This window comes from Panulirus ornatus, chromosome 68 (assembly GCF_036320965.1).
Source record: "Panulirus ornatus isolate Po-2019 chromosome 68, ASM3632096v1, whole genome shotgun sequence".
In the NCBI taxonomy this organism is placed as follows: domain Eukaryota; kingdom Metazoa; phylum Arthropoda; class Malacostraca; order Decapoda; family Palinuridae; genus Panulirus; species Panulirus ornatus.
In genome coordinates, this window is record NC_092291.1 from 3,465,711 (window position 1) to 3,485,268 (window position 19,558).

The 19,558-nt window shown below is 43.9% G+C and overlaps 1 protein-coding gene across 12 annotated transcripts in view; it reads left to right on the forward strand.

Moving 5' to 3' along the window:
- Nucleotides 1-19,558, forward strand: part of wnd (Mitogen-activated protein kinase kinase kinase 13 wallenda) — a 436,263-nt gene that overhangs the window by 269,680 nt on the left and 147,025 nt on the right. For 2 of the 12 annotated variants that reach the window (XM_071659725.1, XM_071659728.1), the window contains exon 1: nt 2,027-3,366. The exons of the other annotated variants lie outside the window; for them this stretch is intronic. In XM_071659725.1, coding sequence (XP_071515826.1) covers nt 3,332-3,366 — 35 coding nt within the window. In that variant the 5' untranslated portion in view covers nt 2,027-3,331. Of the gene's footprint in view, nt 1-2,026; nt 3,367-19,558 lie in introns of those variants that run through there. 12 annotated transcript variants of the gene reach the window in all.

Here is a 19,558-nt window from a genome sequence, read left to right on the forward strand (position 1 = left end):
CTAACTTAAGTCATCAGATCTTACAACTGCCTCACTTAACACGACCACAAAATGGTAATCCATCACATTACTAAGTATGTCACTAATTTTTTATGCGAATATCATCACATATTATCAAATCCCTCAGATAATTCCTGAAAATTAGCTGCAACAAATTATCCAATACTTTTTTTTTTTTAGGAAAGGCTTTATACCGAAACTTGATTGTCCTTCAACGGAACTAAGTTCCAGTAAAGCAATACACGTGATGTTCTCATAGTATGGAGTTTGGTGACAACATAGACTGCTTTGTGCCTTTATCAGCGACCATCTTAACATCAGGCTAAGGAGAGAGCTGCTTGGTACGGTGTGAGGAGGACTTACGGCACACATAGCCAGGCGGCGGGGCCTGCAGGGTGGCTGGGGCACCTCCAGTCTTCAGTTGTATGAAGGGAATATCCCAGACGCAGTCGCTCACCGGCAGATGTGTGTTTGACACAGGCTGCTTTTAGTGAGACTTAGAGAACCACGAGCGACATCTAACTAGTTATTTCCTGCAATTATGTCAGCAGATTATAGATATCCTCGTTAGCTTAGAAAACTATACTCCATTCAGGTAAGTATAACCATGAATATGCATGCAGTGATTTGTAGAAGGTTAAAGAGGGAATACCCTCCCTTCTGCCCTTTCTTGCTTCAGAAACTTGGGCGTTGATTTATTTGTTCTCCGTGCACTGGAATATTATAGCTAAGTTATCACATTTCCTTAAATGCTGACAGTTTTGAAATAATTATGGGATTAGGGAAATAAGGCATCTCATCCATCCAGCCTTGGAGTAGGAGTGATGGAATTCTTGCACTCGTCTCCCCCCACCCGGCCAACCTCTCCCCGTCAGACTACGTCGCATTCATCAAGCTTCACCCAAACTTACATATATTCTGGCACGTTCTCATCCTAAATGTGGTTGTTGCTGGTGTAGCTTTTATAGAGAGTGGCGCCATCCCCGGCACACGAACACAACCGAAGTGCATCATGTTGGTCAGGCGAGACCACGGTACAACTCTGACGTCACGTTAGTAACTCCTCCTCAACCGTCGTTATTAAAACTAACAGCAAAGCTGTGCTAAGAACGGTCATATATATATATATATATATATATATATATATATATATATATATATATATATATATATATATATATATATATACATAAAGCATTAAGCGTAATGTGACATTCTTTTCATATACCGGAATTGAAGCGTGTGGTGATATCTAGCAACATTACCAGCTCATGACGCAATTCGTAGCCGCACTTCAGACTTTCATTTAGTTGTATTGTATTATACAGAACCAGTGTATATCAGGAATGTAGATCCCCTGACTGTTACACAATTGTGTTAACATTACACCAACGTCTTCTTGCTGGGGATCTCTGGCGAACAAATAAAGCTGAACAACGAAAAAATGTCAAGGACTCAGTGTTTGTTTATCGACACATTTTTTTCTTTCTTGTGTATTCAGAGGGAGAGGTTGATCAGACATTACCATAAGTACATATTCACGTAGAAACGTAACCATTTTTGAGGTGCCAAATATTTCGATTTCATATAATGCGTCAAAGGCTGTCAGGATCTGCTGGCATGGCTCAGATTTCCAGACCAACTTGTTGTTTGTACGTTTCTCCCCGTCACCTCCTGCAACGTAACGTGTTGGTTCATGAGAGAGAGAAGCACATCACACAGTTGCTTCTCGGTGATTAAGTAAATACTGAACTTGACCGATGGATACTCGTGTAAGTGGAGGAGTAATTGGCAAGCTTCCGTAGCGATCAACAGTTATGGGTTAAGTATACACAGAATGTTTGCATGTACACAACCTCACACTAACCACATACCAAACAGGCACGTGACTGGAAACATGACACACGGACACATGCACGCACGTTAGGTTCACTCCCTTCACTAGGTGCTGACACATGGTGGTAATCTGTGGCGTGGTGATGTGCCCACGTTGGCGCGGCAGGGAGGGCACACGCCTCCCTCGCCCGTGGCCCCGGCCAGTCTCGCTAAGGCAACACAACGGCACACTTGCACGACTGCCGTTGTCCAGGATATTAAGACCGTTACATACGTACGTTAGTGTTATGATCTCTTGTTACTTGCAACAGTAAACGGAGGACGTTGAGGAAACTGAAGACAGCCAGATAAGGTAGCGCTGATATCCTGGGGCACAGTGTATTATATGAGTTCTCAATCGAAGATGGAAGAGCCACTGGTTTGTCCCTAAGAATGAGATATTCAGTACAAATACAGAACCAAAATAAAATGAATTTATGACCACCTTCTTGAAAAGCAAAGTGTTCTGAAGTATTCTTCATGACATCCGGGGCCACTCATGAAACCCACAGAAATATTCAACTGTGTTAATCGGTGTTTAAGTTAGATGACTTGGCAGCTCGTTGAAATGAAGCAATTCCCAGGACTGTGAGATCAAGAGCAATGTGACGAAAAATGAAGATGTTTCTCGGCTGCCCCTGACGAGGTGAGGGGACGTAGGATGAAGCTGGACCGCACCAGATGGCCCACTTCCCACATCCTGTAGCCCCACTCACAAACGGATCACCACCCACACCCTGTATCCCTGTACAACAGGTGGACCACTCCCACACCCTGTATCCCTGTACAACAGGTGGACCACCCCCACACCCTGCACTTACGCACCAGGTGGTCCACTACCTTCACCGAGTAGCCCACATCGACATCATACTATGTTATCGAACAGAGTTAAACTGGAAATCTTTTGGTTATAGTGAGGCTACCTAAGATAACCAACAGTGTCATGAGTGAACACTTATCAGCGATGAAGCAGAATTAAGCTGTGGTGAGGTGTACATACGGGAGATTAAGCCGCAGGACTGGTATCCACCGCTACACCAAACCTACAACAGTGATCGTTAGCACAGTGTTGGCTGAAGCATAGAGAGGATCAGTGCATTACGCAGGAGGCGGTAACACATTTGCTTTTTTGGAACTAGGACAGTTCTTGTTGTGTTAGCAAGTAAAGTGAATTGGTGAAACAACGGGTTATGAAGTAAGATAACAGCAAGGAGGGAGAAAAGAAGGGTTATACTTAGAGTAGAGCGAATCCAGTAGCATCAGGGGACCAAATACCGTATATAAACAAAGTCATACGTGTCTCCCACACTTGTGTTTACCTTCAGCGTCTACGACCCATTGTTAACACGCCCATATTGTGCGTGTTTGTTGACCCAAGCCACTGATGCGTGCTTACTGACGCCAGGGAGAGTGTGTTTTCTCCACAAGTTTCAGCAAGTGGCTCCCACCGGACAAGATGGGTCAGACTTGGTTGACAATGAGGCGCGAGAGGTAAGCAGTCTGAGTTGTATATCAATTTCTGAGTCGTAGTTGTAGCCAGGTGTCAGATGTTGCTAGATCACAGAACTCGCGAACAGGTCATAATGGTAGATCATCTGATGATTCGCCGAGCAGCGGTCTCTCTCTCTCTCTCTCTCTCTCTCTCTCTCTCTCTCTCTCTCTCTCTCTCTGTATATATATATATATATATATATATATATATATATATATATATATATATATATATATATATATAGTATCCTAATTTCAGGGCAGGAGTAAGGCCTCAATTCCCCAATTAAGATAGCCTAGGTCAGTGTTTAAACAATTAAGATAGCCTAGGTCAGTGTTTAAACAATTAAGATAGCCTAGGTCAGTGTTTAAACAATTAAGATAGCCTAGGTCAGTGTTTAAACAATTAAGATAGCCTAGGTCAGTGCTTAAACAATTAAGATAGCCTAGGTCAGTGCTTAAACAATTAAGATAGCCTAGGTCAGTGCTTAAACAATTAAGATAGCCTAGATCAGTGCTTAAACAATTAAGATAGCTATAATGGTGACATGCTCCCTGTGGATTGTAGCTATAATGGTGACATGGTCGTTGTGGTTGGTAGCTGTGGTGGTGACATGGTCGCTGTGGTGGTGACATGGTCGCTGTGGTTGGTAGGTGTAGTGGTGACATGGTCGCTGTGGTTGGTAGCTGTAGTGGTGACATGGTCGCTGTGGTTGGTAGCTGTGGTGGTGACATGGTCGCTGTGGTTGGTAGCTGTGGTGGTGACATGGTCGCTGTGGTTGGTAGCTGTGGTGGTGAAATGGTCGCTGTGGTTGGTAGCTGTGGTGGTGACATGGTCACTGGTTGGTAGCTGTGGTGGTGACATGGTCGCTGTGGTTGGTAGCTGTGGTGGTGACATGGTCGCTGTGGTTGGTAGCTGTGGTGATGACATGGTCACTGTGGTTGGTAGCTGTGGTGGTGACATGGTCGCTGTGGTTGGTAGGTGTAGTGGTGACATGGTCGCTGTGGTTGGTAGCTGTGGTGGTGACATGGTCGCTGTGGTGGTGACATGGTCACTGTGGTTGGTAGCTGTGGTGGTAACATGGTCGCTGTGGTTGGTAGCTGTGGTGGTGACATGGTCGCTGTGGTTGGTAGCTGTGGTGGTGACATGGTCACTGTGGTTGGTAGCTGTGGTGGTGACATGGTCGCTGTGGTTGGTAGGTGTAGTGGTGACATGGTCGCTGTGGTTGGTAGCCGTGGTGGTGACATGGTTGCTGTGGTTGGTAGCTGTGGTGGTAACATGGTCGCTGTGGTTGGTAGATGTGGTGGTGACATGGTCGCTGTGGTTGGTAGCTGTGGTGGTGACATGGTCGCTGTGGTTGGTAGCTGTGGTGGTGACATGGTCGCTGTGGTTGGTAGCTGTGGTGGTGACATGGTCACTGTGGTTGGTAGCTGTGGTGGTGACATGGTCGCTGTGGTTGGTAGCTGTGGTGGTGACATGGTCGCTGTGGTTGGTAGCTGTGGTGGTGACATGGTCGCTGTGGTTGGTAGCTGTGGTGGTGACATGGTCGCTGTGGTTGGTAGCTGTGGTGGTAACATGGTCGCTGTGGTGGTAACATGGTCGCTGTGGTTGGTAGCTGTGGTGGTAACATGGTCGCTGTGGTTGGTAGCTGTGGTGGTGACATGGTCGCTGTGGTTGGTAGGTGTAGTGGTAACATGGTCGCTGTGGTTGGTAGCTGTGGTGGTGACATGGTCGCTGTGGTTGGTAGCTGTGGTGGTGACATGGTCGCTGTGGTTGGTAGCTGTGGTGGTAACATGGTCGCTGTGGTTAGTAGCTGTGGTGGTGACATCTTCGCTGTGGTTGGTAGCTGTGGTGGTGACATCTTCGCTGTGGTTGGTAGCTGTGGTGGTGACATGGTCGCTCTGGTTGGTAGCCGTGGTGGTGACATGGTCGCTGTGGTTGGTAGCTGTGGTGGTGACATGGTCGCTGTGGTTGGTAGCCGTGGTGCTGACATGGTCGCTGTGGTTGGTAGCTGTGGTGGTGACATGGTCGCTGTGGTTGGTAGCTGTGGTGGTAACATGGTCGCTGTGGTTGGTAGCTGTGGTGGTGACATGGTCACTGTGGTTGGTAGCTGTTGTGGTAACATGGTCGCTGTGGTTGGTAGCTGTGGTGGTAACATGGTCGCTGTGGTTGGGTTATTCAAGTTCAGATGTTGGAAAGTGCTGGTATGAGGTCAGGTAACCGATTCTGTGGCAAGTATGGCAGGCAGGCAGGCAGCGCCGGTACCGTCCCCTGGTCCTGATGCATCGCTTTTCAGTTGATTTAAGCAAGATTTTATGGCCGGGAGTATTAGTAGAGGTGGTAATCCTGCCGCAGGCGGCTCCGTCAGGCTCCCTGTGTGGGACGGGGTTGCTGCTGCTGGGCGGCTCGTACGTAGGGACATACATCCCAGGGAAGTCGGTCTTCGTACGTCTGAAGCCAAAGATTCATCTGCTCGTTGTTGTTCTTCGAGCACTCCCGAGCAACTTTGTTCTTACGTAAAACTGATGTTATTATGATGTACATTTGGATGACTCGCGGCGTGCAAGTAGTAGTACAAGTTCTGTCAGGGGGAGTGGGTGGCGCGGGGATGGCGTCAGCGCGCGCGCGCGGGAGAGTACGGCGGTCTCTCGAGGCGGCCTAGCTCACTTGATCGCCCTACTGGCCACTCACCCCCGCTAGCCACGACCTGCTCCCCCTTGCTGGCCACCATCCGCCCATCAGCATGGATAAACTACTGCTCCTGTTTGTCACCTGGAACCAGGTCCTTGGTGTGACAAGATGTAGTAGAGTGTGACGGTGGAAGCTCATGTAACACCAGCGTACTCTCCGTCCTGCTCCCGAGGCTGCAGATTAGCCATGTACGGATCCTAGTTATCACGTAGGGGTTTAGTATGGTAGGTAATGTAGTGGCGGGAATGGTGTCATGTTAGGGAGCCGTGTGTACACTTAGACGTAACATAGTGTTCACCAGTTTTGAGACGTCGTGGTAGTTAATGAAAACGACGATTTGATACGATGGTCAGATGCAACGACCACAGCCATGGTGTGTGCGTCGTGGTGCAAGTTAGAAGGGGCTGCTCACCTGAGGTTAGCTTGACCTTAATATATTGATGATAAGATCATCTCGCTCGATACACATGTTTTCAGGTTATAAGGATTATCTTGAAGATGTGCTGCTTAACATGGCCTAAGGGTACGGAACTCAGGCCCTGAAACGACACACTTCTGTATGGACGTGACGACATATGGTTCCTTGTCCCCCGCTTGACCATCAACTTACGTTCCAAGATTTAAAGATAAAGATATCTCCTTTATGCAGCCATTTAGTTGAGATAATGTTACAGTAAAATGTATAAGATAAATGACAGTTTCACACTCTTATGAAATTTTTGTTTCTTGAATGAATTCTGTTGGCAAAGAAACATTTGGTGCCTCTCAGTCTACACTCACAAGGGAAAATGTATTAACTTTTTTTCAGGTGAAAATGAATATCTCCGAGGTTTACTGGTTTGCGTCACTGACTACGACGACGCATTCACGGGCCTCCTGGGGTCGAGCGCTTAGGTTCGAATTATTATTGCGGCATTTGGTAAACATGTGATTGTCTTGGACAATCACATGTTAACCAAATGGCGTCCTAGCTACGTCTCTTCGTTGTATATCAGCTGACCTATATTTCTTTCTTGTATCTCCCCTGATGTGATTAATACACGAAAGTGCACTTGGGAACTTATCGTGTTTCATTTTCCCCGTGGACTCATAGGAATATATATATATATATATATATATATATATATATATATATATATATATATATATATATATATATATATATATATATACAGCGTTATATCTCTGGGGATAGGGGAGAAAGAATACTTCCCACGTATTCCCTGCATGTCGTAGAAAGCGACTAAAAGGGGAGGCAGCGGGGAGCTGGAAATCCTCCCTCCCGTTTTACTTTTCCAAAAGAAGGAACAGAAATGGGGGCCAAATGAGAAGTTTTCCTTCTAAGGCTCAGTCATGAACGCTACTACGCTAACAAGGGAAATGGCGAGTTTGTATGAAGGAAAAAAGAATAGCGTTAATGAGATAGCCTTGATTAGGGCATTCTGTCATGCGGACCTTAAATGAAATACAGAGAGGCTAATGAATGGGAAAAAGAAGAGGCAAGGGAAGGTATTTACGAGTTTTGGAGGAAGTGAGAAACTTGTATTTCAAAGTGTGACAGGTCATAGTTATCTGGAAAGACGAGAGGGCAGATGTTCCAAAGCTTCGAGGATTAGGAAACAAACAGGTATCAAAACGGCCTATCCTTGAGTTGCCAAAAATTATATGACGCAGCAGCTTACTGAGGATTACAGGGTCAAGCTAGTGGTGGTGGCACACAGGCACCCAATGTAATACATATAGAAGAGGGAAAGGCTCAGATTGGGATGTCTGAATGTGTGTGGATGTAACCAAGAAGATAAGAGAGGAGAGATAGGTAGTATGTTTGAGGAAAGGAACCTGGATGTTCTGGCTCTGAGTGAAACGAAGCTCTGGGGTAAAGGGAAAGAATGGCTTGGAAAAGTTTTGCGAGTAAAGTCAGGGTTTGGTGAGAGTACAAGTACTAAAGAAGGAGTAGCACTACTACTGAAGCAGGAGTTGTGGGAGTATGTGATAGAGTATAAGGAAGTAAATTCTATACTGATATGGGTAAAACTGAAAGTGGAAGGCAAGAGATGGGTGATTATTGGTGCATATGCACCTGGTCATGAGAAGAAAGATCATGAGAGGCAAGTGTTTTGGGAGCAGCTGAGTGATTGTGTCTGCAGTTTTGATGTACGAGATCGGGTGCTAGTGATGGGTGATTTGAATGCAAAGGTGAGTGATATGGCAGTTAAGGATATAATTGGTTCGCATGGGATATTCAGTGTTATGAATGGGAATTTTGAAGAGCTCTTGGTTTTGCGTGCTGGAAAAAGGCTGGTGATTGGGAATACCTGGTTTAAAAAGAGATATACACAATAATACGTATGTTAGTAGGTGAGATGGTCAACGGGCATTATTATATTATGTATTAATTGATAGAACGTATAAAGGAGACTTTTGGATGTTAATGTGCTGACGGGTAGCTGGTGGGTTGTCTGATCACCATCTTATGGAGGCGAGGGTGAAGATTAGTAGAGGTTTTCGAAAAAAGTGTTGACTGTCGGGGAGAAGAGAATGGTGAGAGTAAGTGAGCTTAGAAAGGAGATTTATGAGTAAAAGTACCAGCAGAGATTGAGTGTAGAATGGCAAAAGGTGTGAACAAATGAAGTGAGGGGAGTGGATGAGGAATGGGATGCATTTAGGGAAGCAGTGATGGCATGTGCAAGAGATGAATGTGGCATGCGAAAGGTAGGTGGTGGGCAGATTAGAAAGGGTAGTAAGGGGTGGGATGAAGAAGTAAAGTTGTTTGTGAAAGAGAAAAGTGAGGCGTTTGGGCGTTACTTACAATGAAGGAATGCAATTGATTGGGAGTTGTATGATAGATAACGGCAGAAGGTCAAGAGGAAGGTGCAAGGGTTGAAGAAGGCATATGAGAGTTGAGATGAGAATAACATCAAACTTAATGGAGAAAAAAGATGTTATGGAAGGAGTTGATTAATGTGCGAAAGACAAAAGAACAAATGGGAAGATCGGTGGAGGAGGTAAAAGGGTAACTGACAGCAAGTTGTGATGAAGTGAGGAGGAGATGGAGTGAGTTTTTTGAAGGACTGTGAAATGTGTTTGATGATAGAGTGGCAGATATAGGGTTTTTAGGTCGGGGTACTATGCAAATTGAGAGAGTCATGGAGAGTGGTTTGGCGAAGAGACAAGAGGTGTTGAAAGCCTTGCGAAAGATGAAATTTGGCAAGGCGGCGGGTGTGGATGGTATTGCAGTTGAATTTATTAAGAAAGGATGACTGTTCTTGATTGGTTGTTGAGGATATTCAATGTGTGTATGGATCATGGTGAAGTGCCTTAGGATTGGCGGAATGCATGTATAGTGATATGGTATGGAGGCAAATGGGACAAAGGTGTGTTCAAACTACAAAGGTATAAGTTTGTTGAGTATACCTGGTAAGTTGTACGGGAGGGTACTGATTGAGAGGGTGAAGGCATGTACAGAACATAAGATTGGGAGGTGCAGTGTGGTTTCAGAAGAGGTAGAGGCTCTGTGGATCAGATGTTTACTTTGAATAATGTATGTGATATATAGAAAAGTAGACGGATTTGAATGTGGCATTAATGTATCTGGAGAAGGCATATGATGGGGTTGACAGAGATGCTTTATGAAAGGTATTAAGATTATATGGTGTGGAAGTCAAGCTGTTAGAAACAGTGAGAAGTTTTATCAAGGGTGTAAAGCGTGTATATGGGTAGGGAGAGACGAAAGTGAATGGTTCCTAGTGAAGGTCGGTCTGCGGCAGGGTTGTGTGATGTCACCATTTTTGTTTAATATGTTTATGGATGGTTGGTGAGGGAGGTTAGAGGAGAGAGGTGTGTGTATGCAGTCTGTTAGGGAGGGGGAGTCTGGGAAGTTTAGTGTCACCCTAATCTCCTAATTTAGCTAAAGACAGGTACTGAAAAACAGTGCTTTTGATGTTCCCTTGCAGTACAATAACACTAGCAGTAAGACTTTGATATATATATATATATATATATATATATATATATATATATATATATATATATATATATATATATATATATATATTATCCCTGGAGATAGGGGATTAAGAATACTTCCCACGTATTCCCTGCATGTCGTAGAAGGCGACTAAAAGGGGAGGGAGCGGGGGCTGGAAATCCTCCCCTCTCGGTTTTTTTTTTTAATTTTCCAAAAGAAGGAACAGAGGATTGGGCCAGGTGAGGGTATTCCCTCAAAGGCCCAGTCCTCTGTTCTTAACGCTACCTCGCTAATGCGGGAAATGGCGAATAGTTTGAAAGAAAAGAAAGAATATATATATATATATATATATATATATATATATATATATATATATATATATATATATATGTATGTATATATATTGAAAAGGATCACAATTTTGCGCGTGATCAAGATATTCCTGAGTCCACGGGGAAAATGAAACACGAAAAGTTCCCAAGTGCACTTTCGTGTAATAATCACATCATCAGGGGAGACACAAGAGAGAAATATAAGTCAGTTGATGTATATCAACTGACTGTTATATTTCTCTCTTGTGTCTCCCCTGATGATGTGATTATTATACGAAAGTGCACTTGGGAACTTTTCGTGTTTCATTTTCCCCGTGGACTGATAGGAATATATATATATATATATATATATATATATATATATATATATATATATATATATATATATATATATATATATATATAAGACGACGCCTTCAGTGGTTAGAAGATTATCTTGTGAAAGGGAACAAAGGACGCATGTCAGGGTAGCCTTCACGAAATGGGTTAAGAATACCAGTGGAATGCCGAAGGGTTATCGTCTGGGTCCATCACTCTTCATGATCTGCGAGAATGAATTGCCATAATATGTCTGCATATAACGCTGAGCTTATGAAGGGAGTGAAAAAAGGAGGAGGATTGCATCATCTTACAATGGCACTAAGACAGATTCTAAATATGGTGTGCTGTATGGATGATGACATTCAAACGTGAATGTAAAGGAAACGAAGGTCTCGATATAACTGTCATCTAACTGAAAATAAGCTGAAGGAATGTGTGCATGAGTCAACATCGTTCTTAGTGATTAGAATAGCATTCATGTGTGTGGATAAGGAAATGTTCAGCAAATTGTTCACAGCCTACATTAGGCCAAAACTAGAAGGTGTTTCTCTAATTTGGTCACCGTTCTTTAAGAAGCTCACAGAACTGATAGAGAGGGCCCGGAGGAAGGCAACGGATATGGTAGCAAAATTAGGAGAACTGAGTTGCAAGGGAAGGTTGAAGACCTTAAATTTGCCCACCTCTGGAAGAGAGAAGAGTAAAGGGTGACCTGATTACAACCTCTGTTTTTTTTATCAGTTTGATAATATAGATTGTGAACAGCATTTCGAAAGATGCAGGTTTAGTATAACCAGAGGCCATAACATGAAACTGGTGTACAAACTTGGTTGAGAGGACGTGAAGAAGTAGTGTAGGTAGTATCCCCACAGTAGTGGATGGAGGGAATGCAGTGAATGAGGAAATAATGAATGTGGATAACATACAGACGTTTAAGAAGTTTGATTGTAGGGAATTTCAAAGAGATGTTGGTCAACGTGTGTAAAACTCCTTCCCCTTATAGTAAATAGGTTATTACATGCTGCAGGAAAAGCTGGTACTCATTGACTTCATATGCATTTGAGTTTGCGTAATTTTGCTTGGTAAAAAAAATGTTGTAAGGTCTCTCGCAGTAGAGTGATACAAGAGCACAACCTCCATGTGTTAGATTGTTAGATTAGCCAGCACTGTGTGTCATAGGCTTGTGTTTGGACCGCCCGTTCTCGGGCTGGCTTGGTGGAAGGTAATTTACCATCTCTCCTCATGACGTACACATATATATGCGTCCGCTAATCGACAGCTCTGTATGTCTGCTTCTCTCTCTCATCCTTTTCCATGGAACAGAACAGCACCCGATTGTATAACTTCCTGTCATGTTGTGGCCGTGCTTGATAGCAGCTTGGGACAAGTTGCAAAGACTCGCGCTCCCTGGGGCCCAGTTGCACATGCGCACCCCTGCGCCAATAGGGTATTGGTGTCTGGCTGGGTGGGGTGAGGTTGATGGCGCCTGGGGCTTAGAGCTGGTTAGCCATTGGCGAAGGTCATGTTGGAATATTAAGGGAAAAACGTATGCAGTATATCTTAAAGGAATGAAAAATCCAGCTGTTACAATCAGCTTTAGCTGAAGTTTTACATTTTTTTTTTTTTTTTTAAAGAGTCCAAACTCTTGAATTTTGGTGTACACCTTCCGCTTCAAGTGGTATGTGTGTGTGTTGCTCTCTGAGCGTCAGCAGCAGGCATGAGTCAGCCTATGAACGGCGTACTGGTGAAAGTTGTTCCTAGGATGATAACAAAATCAATAATAATAATAATAATAATAATAATAATAATAATAATAATAATAATGATAAAATAATGATAATCTACGTTTCTCTTGCGTAATGTATTTGTTAGTTCTAGTGCTGATGTTTCCGCTTGTTTCTGTTCCTACGCTTTGTCCCACACGGCTGGTGTAACATTGTCCCACACGGCTGGTGTAACATTGTCCCACACGGCTGGTGTAACATTGTCCCACACGGCTGGTGTAACATTGTCCCACACGGCTGGTGTAACATTGTCCCACACGGCTGGTGTAACATTGTCCCACACGGCTGGTGTAACATTGTCCCACACGGCTGGTGTAACATTGTCCCACACGGCTGGTGTAACATTGTCCCACACGGCTGGTGTAACATTGTCCCACACGGCTGGTGTAACATTGTTCCACACGGCTGGTGTAACATTGTCCCACACGGCTGGTGTAACATTGTCCCACACGGCTGGTGTAACATTGTCCCACACGGCTGGTGTAACATTGTCCCACACGGCTGGTGTAACATCGTCCCACACGGCTGGTGTAACATCGTCCCACACGGCTGGTGTAACATTGTCCCATACGGCTGGTGTAACATCGTCCCACACGGCTGGTGTAACATCGTCCCACACGGCTGGTGTAACATTGTCCCACACGGCTGGTGTAACATTGTCCCACACGGCTGGTGTAACATTGTCCCACACGGCTGGTGTAACATTGTCCCACACGGCTGGTGTAACATCGTCCCACACGGCTGGTGTAACATCGTCCCACACGGCTGGTGTAACATTGTCCCACACGGCTGGTGTAACATCGTCCCACACGGCTGGTGTAACATCGTCCCACACGGCTGGTGTAACACTGTGAAACCAGTTTGGAAGACGTTGAGATGTTTGTACTAGAACCAGAAAGTAAAGGATATAGTGTTGTGAAGTACATGAAATGGACTATTGCCTAATTGCTGAGGTTGATCGCTATTTGGAAAGAGAGAGAGAGAGAGAGAGAGAGAGAGAGAGAGAGAGAGAGAGAGAGAGAGAGAGTTAATCCATCATAGCGTAGGAACCCCACCAAGCACTCTGGCTTGCTGCTCTGACACACACGCTAAAGCATTCAGGAAAACTTGCATGTGGGAGGGGCGGAGGTTGAGTTGCCAGATTCTGCTGTTAACCCGCCCAACCTTTGTTGATTGCAGAACGCTATTTTCCCACTGGGTTTAGTTTGTTTTACAGAGGAAGATGAGGTGTTATATCGCATTTTTCTTAGTCTTAATTCTTGTGCAATAAAATGAAATTATGCAAGATACTTGGACGCATGTTTTCAGTGTAACACCCCCGCAATTCTGCCTGTAGCTAACCTACCTACTGTACACCAGCTCCGGCAGATATGTTTTCTTGTGGTTCTATGCCAGTTAGAACACCTTTACGAAAGATCACGACACTGGTGGAAATAAGCAGATTGTGAAAAAAGACACGCAGATGATAAGTCCGCTTACACATAGAGAGAGAGGAAGAAAGGACACACAGATGATAAGTCCGCTTACACATAGAGAGAGAGGAAGAAAGAAAGAAAATAGGACGGCGAGAACATGAAAATATGTAATAGAGTAGATTGGTGACCTTGGTGGCCTGGGCCTGCCTCACCCTCCGCGTCAGGGTTGAGGGTCGTGTTGCATCATGTTGGCCGGTGCAGCTGCGGCCCACAGTGCAGGTCAGCCATGCAGGTACTGCTGCGCTAAGCAGTGAATCTAGTAACCTATGCTCACATTAGGTAGAAAAAGAGAAGTCGCATTTACCACACCCTAAACATTTCGTTAGACAGAACCCACACTCGTCATAGACACTGAATCATTGCAACGGTTAAGGTGATCGATATACCCCCATTGGAACTTAGTAGTTAGCTAGGCTGAAAATTTGTCGCTTCTTTAACCACATACATATTAAACTTATACCTACAAAGGTACAGTTAGATTAACAGAACCCATTTTCTAGGTTATTCTAAGACTAGGTAGGTTGAGTGTATCCTTGTTAGGGACTGTTGTTCAGTAATTAGGCCGTTTGAATGTTATCGTTATATCCTCTGCATGTTTCAAGCTTCTTGAAATGTAATATATTAAAGTGACATACGAATATGCCTGGGAGAATACTTTCTTCCCTGGCAAGTATTGTTCTTAGGCGACTGTGAGGGAGATAAGGGACGATGTGGGAGGTTAAGAAGGCATCATCTGATAAGCTGATTAAAAGTTGATTAAAGACAAATTAATTTGAATAAAGAAAACTAAGGATCCTTTACGTAACACCGAAGCCCACACATAGACTGCACTTCGCAAGGTTAGTTTTCCCTGCCAACCCACAGAGCACTGGCTGGGGAGCAGGTGTGGCGGGAAGGTATTGTGATGTGGATAATATAAATTCTTATGTCATGACTTTGTTGTTGATTGTCATTAGGTACATAGCGTATATAGCTACAGTCGATAGATTTCTTTACTCTGGCTTCAAAATGATTATTTCTCGCAGTTGATTAAAAAGAAAAGAGAAAAATAAGTTATTGAAAGTTAGAGGATAAGTGGCACGCGTAAGACCTGGTCATCACAATGTGTAGATAGTGACCATGAAAACATGCAACCTGAGAGAAGCCTCATCTATTTTTTCTCTAAGAAGGTAATATGGAAGGGAAGGATTTCCCTTCCACTTACCCGACCCCTCTCATTCGGCTTTTCTTGGTTTGGTGAGATAGCGCTAAGTAACAGATGAACAGCAGCTTCATATGCTCATACCCACACTAGCTGTCATCTATATAATACACCAAAACCAGAGCCAATCATCCGCAGCCAGATCTCCTGGTTCAGGGCATTGTTGGCGTATCGTCTCCATTGTATCATGCAGGTCCATTTCATTCTAGCTCATAGACGCCTCTCACCCTCCTGAATGTTCAGACCCCAATACCTCAAAGACTCTTTCATTCCAACCTTAGTTCTCCACCCCCCCCCCCTCCGCCCCTTTTCCCCTCCACTCCCTTCTGACGTGTAGATCTTAATCTTTCTTCCCTCGTCCGTATCCATGTCACAACTCAGACCTCATTTACTGTCACACCTTGTTCTTACAGTCATTATTTTCACAACTTGTCTCACTTTACATATTTTTTACACACACACACACACACACACATATATATATATATATATATATATATATATATATATATATATATATATATATATATATATATATTAGTGCCAGATTTGGTCAAGAAAAAGAATAGTTCATCCGCTCCACCCTAATTTAACTTTGCCTCACCTTCTGGACATCTACCTAGTTAAAAGCACATGTAACAATTGTAAACCACACTGAACTAAGCACTTAGAATCTTTGGCTAACCAGCAACCACAGACACTCATCACATACACAATTAAGCAAAGGTGTTACCAATACAATCCAACTTTATTATGCTCTCAGCAGTCATCTTCTTACAACTAACACTCTGTACATCCCGTCTAAACCACTCCAGATCATAGCCACCGTCCTCCATGTGGAAATATAAAATCTTACCCTGCCTCACAATTAAACACCCTATACTCACAGGCAACCCAACCCCCGGGAGCAAACGGAACATCGACAAAGGGAACAGAACCCTGCAACGTCCCGACAAGCATCAAACAACGGCGCTCTCATCAGCACACCACCAGACATACACTCATATAAAATCATACTCACCATACATGAACGCGTTACACTTTCTCCGCCTACATTCTGGACACTCACCATACATGAACGCGTTACACTTTCATACTCACCATACATGAACGCGTTACACTTTCTCCACCTACATTCTGGACACTCGCCATACATGAACGCGTTACACTTTATCCACATACGCTCTGGACACTGTCCATATCTACAACATTACAAACACCAGGTTAGCCTATCACAAACCCCCCTCATTCCCATAGGTACAACTTCCATATTGAAGATACTCGTATTTTTTTTCCATTCACCTCACACTGATATACACACAATGTACTACACTCATTTCCGTACCTGGTCTCGCCCGATGGACGTGGCTGGTTTCCAGATCACTGTTGGAGCTCCATAGAATGAAGTTCCTGGAACAGGAAGGTAAAAGTGACAAAGTTTTTGATTTTCCAAAAGAAGGAACAGAGAAGGGGGCCAAGTGAGGATTTCCCTCGAAGGCTCAGTCCTCCTTTCTTCGTGTAATAATTACATCGTCAGGGGAGTCACAAGAGAGAAATATAAGTCAGTTGATATACAACGAAGAGACGTAACTAGGACGCCATTTGGTAAACATTCAATTGTCCAAGACACACGACGAGCGTATCATAAACTGTGGACAAGGTGAATTGTTTATATATATATATATATATATATATATATATATATATATATATATATATATATATATATATATTATATATTTATTTATTTATTATTTATTTTGCTTTGTTGCTGTCTCCCGCGTTAGCGAGGTAGCGCAAGGAAACAGACGAAAGAATGGCCCAACCCACCCACATACACATGTATGTACATACACGTTCACACACGCAAATATACATACCTATACATCTCAATGTACACATATATATATATATATACGCACATAGACATATACATATATACACATGTACATATTTCATACTGTCTGCCTTTATTTATTCCCATCGCCACCTCGCCACACATGGAATAACAACCCCATCCCCCCTCATGTGTGCGAGGTAGCGCTAGGAAAAAGACAACAAAGGCCACATTCGTTCACACTCAGTCTCTAGCTGTCATGTAATAATGCACCGAAACCACAGCTCCCTTTCCACATCCAGGCCCCACAGAACTTTCTATGGTTTACCGCAGACGCTTCACATGTCCTTGTTCAATCCATTGACAGCACGTTGACCCCGGTATACCACATCGCTCCAGTTCACTTGCATGCCTTTCACTCTCCTGCATGTTCAGGCCCCGATCACTCAAAATCTTTTTCACTCCATCTTTCCACCTCCAATTTGGTCTCCCAGTTCTCCTCGTTCCCCCCACCTCTGACACATATGTCCTCTTGGTCAATCTTTCCTCACTCATTCTCTCCATGTGACCAAACCATTTCAAAACACCCTCTTCTGCTCTCTCAACCACACTTTTTATTTCCACACATCTCTCTTACCCTTACATTACTTACTCGATCAAACCACCTCACACCACATATTGTCCTCAAACATCTCATTTCCAGCACATCCACCCTCCTGCGCACAACTCTATCCATAGTCCACGCCTCGCAACCATACAACATTGTTGGAACCACTATTCCTTCAAACATACCCATTTTTGCTTTCCGAGGTAGTGTTCTCGACTTCCAAACATTCTTCAAGGCTCCCAGAATTTTTGCCCCCTCCCCCACCCTATGATTCACTTCCGCTTCCATGGTTTCATCCGCTGCCAGATCCACTCCCAGATATCTAAAACGCTTTACTTCCTCCGGTTTTTTTCCATTCAAACTTACCTCCCAATTGACTTGACCCTCAACCCTACTTTACATAATAACCTTGCTCTTATTCACATTTACTCTCATCTTTCTTCTTTCACACACTTTACCAAACTCAGTCACCAGCTTCTGCAGTTCCTCACATGAATCAGCCACCAGCGCTGTATCATCAGCGAACAACAACTGACTCACTTCCCAAGCTCTCTCATCCACAACAGACTTCATACTTGCCCCTCTTTCCAAAACTCTTGCATTCACCTCCCCAACAACCCCATCCATAAACAAATTAAACAACCATGGAGACATCACACACCCCTGCCGCAAACCTACATTCACTGAGAACCAATCACTTTCCTCTCTTCCTACACGTACACATGCCTTACACCCTCGATAAAAACTTTTCACTGCTTCTAACAACTTGCCTCCCACACCATATATTCTTAATACCTTCCACAGAGCATCTCTATCAACTCTATCATATGCCTTCTCCAGATCCATAAATGCTACATACAAATCCATTTGCTTTTCTAAGTATTTCTCACATACATTCTTCAAAGCAAACACCTGATCCACACATCCTCTACCACTTCTGAAACCACACTGCTCTTCCCCAATCTGATGCTCTGTACATACCTTCACCCTCTCAATCAATGCCCTCCCATATAATTTACCAGGAACACTAAACAAACTTATACCTCTGTAATTTGAGCACTCACTCTTATCCCCTTTGCCTTTGTACAATGGCACTATGCAAGCATTCCGCCAATCCTCAGGCACCTCAACATGAATCATACATACATTAAATAACCTTACCAGCCAGTGAACAATACAGTCACCCCTTTTTTAATAAATTCCACTGCAGTACCATCCAAACCCGCTGCCTTGCCGGCTTTCATCTTCCGCAGAGCTTTTACTACCTCTTCTCTGTTTACCAAATCATTTTCCCTGACCCTCTCACTTTGCACACCACCTCGACCAAAACACCCTATATCTGTCACTCTATCATCAAACACATTCAACTAACCTTCAAAATACTCACTCCATCTCCTTCTCATATCACCACTACTTGTTATCACCTCCCCATTAGCCTCCTTCACTGGAGTTCCCATTTGCTCCCTTGTCTTACGCACTTTATTTACCTCCTTCCAAAACACCTTTTTATTCTCCCTAAAATTTAATGATACTCTCTCACCCCAACTATCATTTGCCCTCTTTTTAACCACTTGCACCTTTCTCTTGACCTCCTGCCTCTTTCTTTTATACATCTCCCACTCATTTGCATTTTTCCCTGCAAAAATCGTCCAAATGCCTCTCTCTTCTCTTTCAATGATAATCTTACTTCTTCATCCCACCACTCACTACCCTTTCTAATCAACCCACCTCCCACGCTTCTCATGCCACAAGCATCTTTTGCGCAAGCCATCACTGCTTCACTAAATACATCCCATTCCTCCCCCACTCCCCTTACCTCCTTTGTTCTCACCTTTTTCCATTCTGTAGTCAGTCTCTCGTGGTACTTCCTCACACAAGTCTCCTTCCCAAGCTCACTTACTCTCACCACTCTCTTCACCCCAACATTCTCTCTTCTTTTCTGAAAATCCCTACAAATCTTCACCTTCGCCTCCACAAGA